The sequence below is a fragment of the Myotis davidii genome, unplaced genomic scaffold (genome assembly GCF_000327345.1).
Source record: "Myotis davidii unplaced genomic scaffold, ASM32734v1 scaffold4604, whole genome shotgun sequence".
Lineage (NCBI taxonomy): Eukaryota > Metazoa > Chordata > Mammalia > Chiroptera > Vespertilionidae > Myotis > Myotis davidii.
The window spans coordinates 1-1420 of record NW_006295092.1 but is presented as its reverse complement, the minus strand read 5'-3'; the positions used below and the strand labels follow the sequence as shown (position 1 = coordinate 1420).

The following is a 1420-nucleotide window of genomic DNA, read 5'->3' as shown; positions in this document are numbered from 1 at the left end:
CCCCCCCCCACACACACACACACACACACACACACACACACACACATTGCTCCCCCTGCCCCCATGGACCCAGCCACCCCTCCAATACTCACAGGAGACATTGAGCTGGATGGTTCTCTGTGTGGTCAACTGAGGCCATTCCCGTTTCACCTGACAGGTGAGATTGGTGCCATGGTCCTGGGGCCTCGGGGTGAAGGTGAGCACCGAGGAGCTGAGGTTCTGGGGGTCCAGCGAGTCCACAGCGGCTCCCGCCCAGGAGAAGGTGAGAGGTCGTCCCCCTTCACAGGCCACTGGCAGGCTGCAGGCCAGCTCTGTGGGGTGGCCGGACTCCAGAGGCTCCCTTACACGGATGTGGGGTTTCTCACTCAGGGCTGCAGGGGAGAAAGGCAGGTGCCTGGGCTCCAGGGGTGGGGACTCAGAGCGGGACCCTGAGAGCGACCCTGCCTCGGGCTGAGCTCACCCAGGCCCTGTGTCCCTTCCCACCACCCAGGGCCCACGGCCTGGACAGGGAGTGTCCAATGTCCTGTTCCTGCTCTAAGACGGGGTCCCCTGTCCTTGGGTCCTCTCCGGGGCCCCTGCAGTACCTGTCACCTGCAAATGCAGCTTCTTCATTATGAAATTATATTTCACAGAATCTCCTCTCTCCACTCGGAAGACGTAGCGTCCTCTGTCACTGCTCCTGGCGTCTCTGATTTGCAGGGAACAGTTGTTGGTCGTGGGGTCCGCGAGGAGGAAGCAGCCTTGGGTCTCTGTCTTCACTGGTTTATTCCGGTTGCTCGAGGCCACAGGAGCAGAATAGGCTGTGTTATCCCTCTGCCGGTACCAGTAGGTGTAGAGTTCACTAGAGGAAGACCACGAACTCCACGGGTAGGAGAAGGAGTAGGGCACGTGGACACACAGACCCTCCTGCACCGTCACCGATTCCTGCACTTGGATCTCATAGCCTTGCAGCTGCTGCAGGTACTCTCGTGGTGGGAACATGAGGCTCAGAGGCATCCCTGCACCCCTACCTAGCCACTCACCCTCCCCCCCAACAGCAGGGGTAGCAGCAGCAGGGGCACCATGTCTGCCTCTGTGTCAGGGAGCCAAGTGCCCAGCTCTGGGGTGGGGCCTAGAAAGCCCAACAGGAAACCCTGGGTGAGAGACTGTGGCCAGGCTGTAAGGGGAACTTGGATTCCACAGGTGTTGGGGAGGTGTGGTACCTGAGAAATCTTTCTGTCTCCCTCCTCTGCCCCGCCCCCGATCCTGCAGGCAAATGTCCTGAGGCCCTGGGAGGCTGAGTGGCTTGTCCAGAAAGTGACTCCCTTACAGAGGATGTGTCAGTGGGGAGGGAGGTCGCCCAGGGGCCAGCACACTCAGAGCTGGTCCTGGGAACTCAGTGGGACCCGCCCTCCAGCTGAAACTGTTGAACATTCTGGAA

The 1420-nt window shown here is 60.4% G+C and overlaps 1 protein-coding gene and 1 pseudogene across 1 annotated transcript in view; both read right to left on the bottom strand.

The window, feature by feature from the left end:
* LOC107184090 (sialic acid-binding Ig-like lectin 5) overlaps window positions 1-432 on the bottom strand; it is a gene marked incomplete at both ends in the record, with an annotated part of 13045 nt that extends 12613 nt beyond the window's left edge. Inside the window, one exon of the mRNA XM_015567793.1 lies at window positions 93-432. Coding sequence (XP_015423279.1) covers window positions 93-432 — 340 coding nt within the window. The remainder of the gene's footprint in view (window positions 1-92) is intronic.
* Window positions 376-996, bottom strand: LOC107184089 (annotated as a pseudogene).
* Window positions 997-1420: the final 424 nt, after the last annotated feature.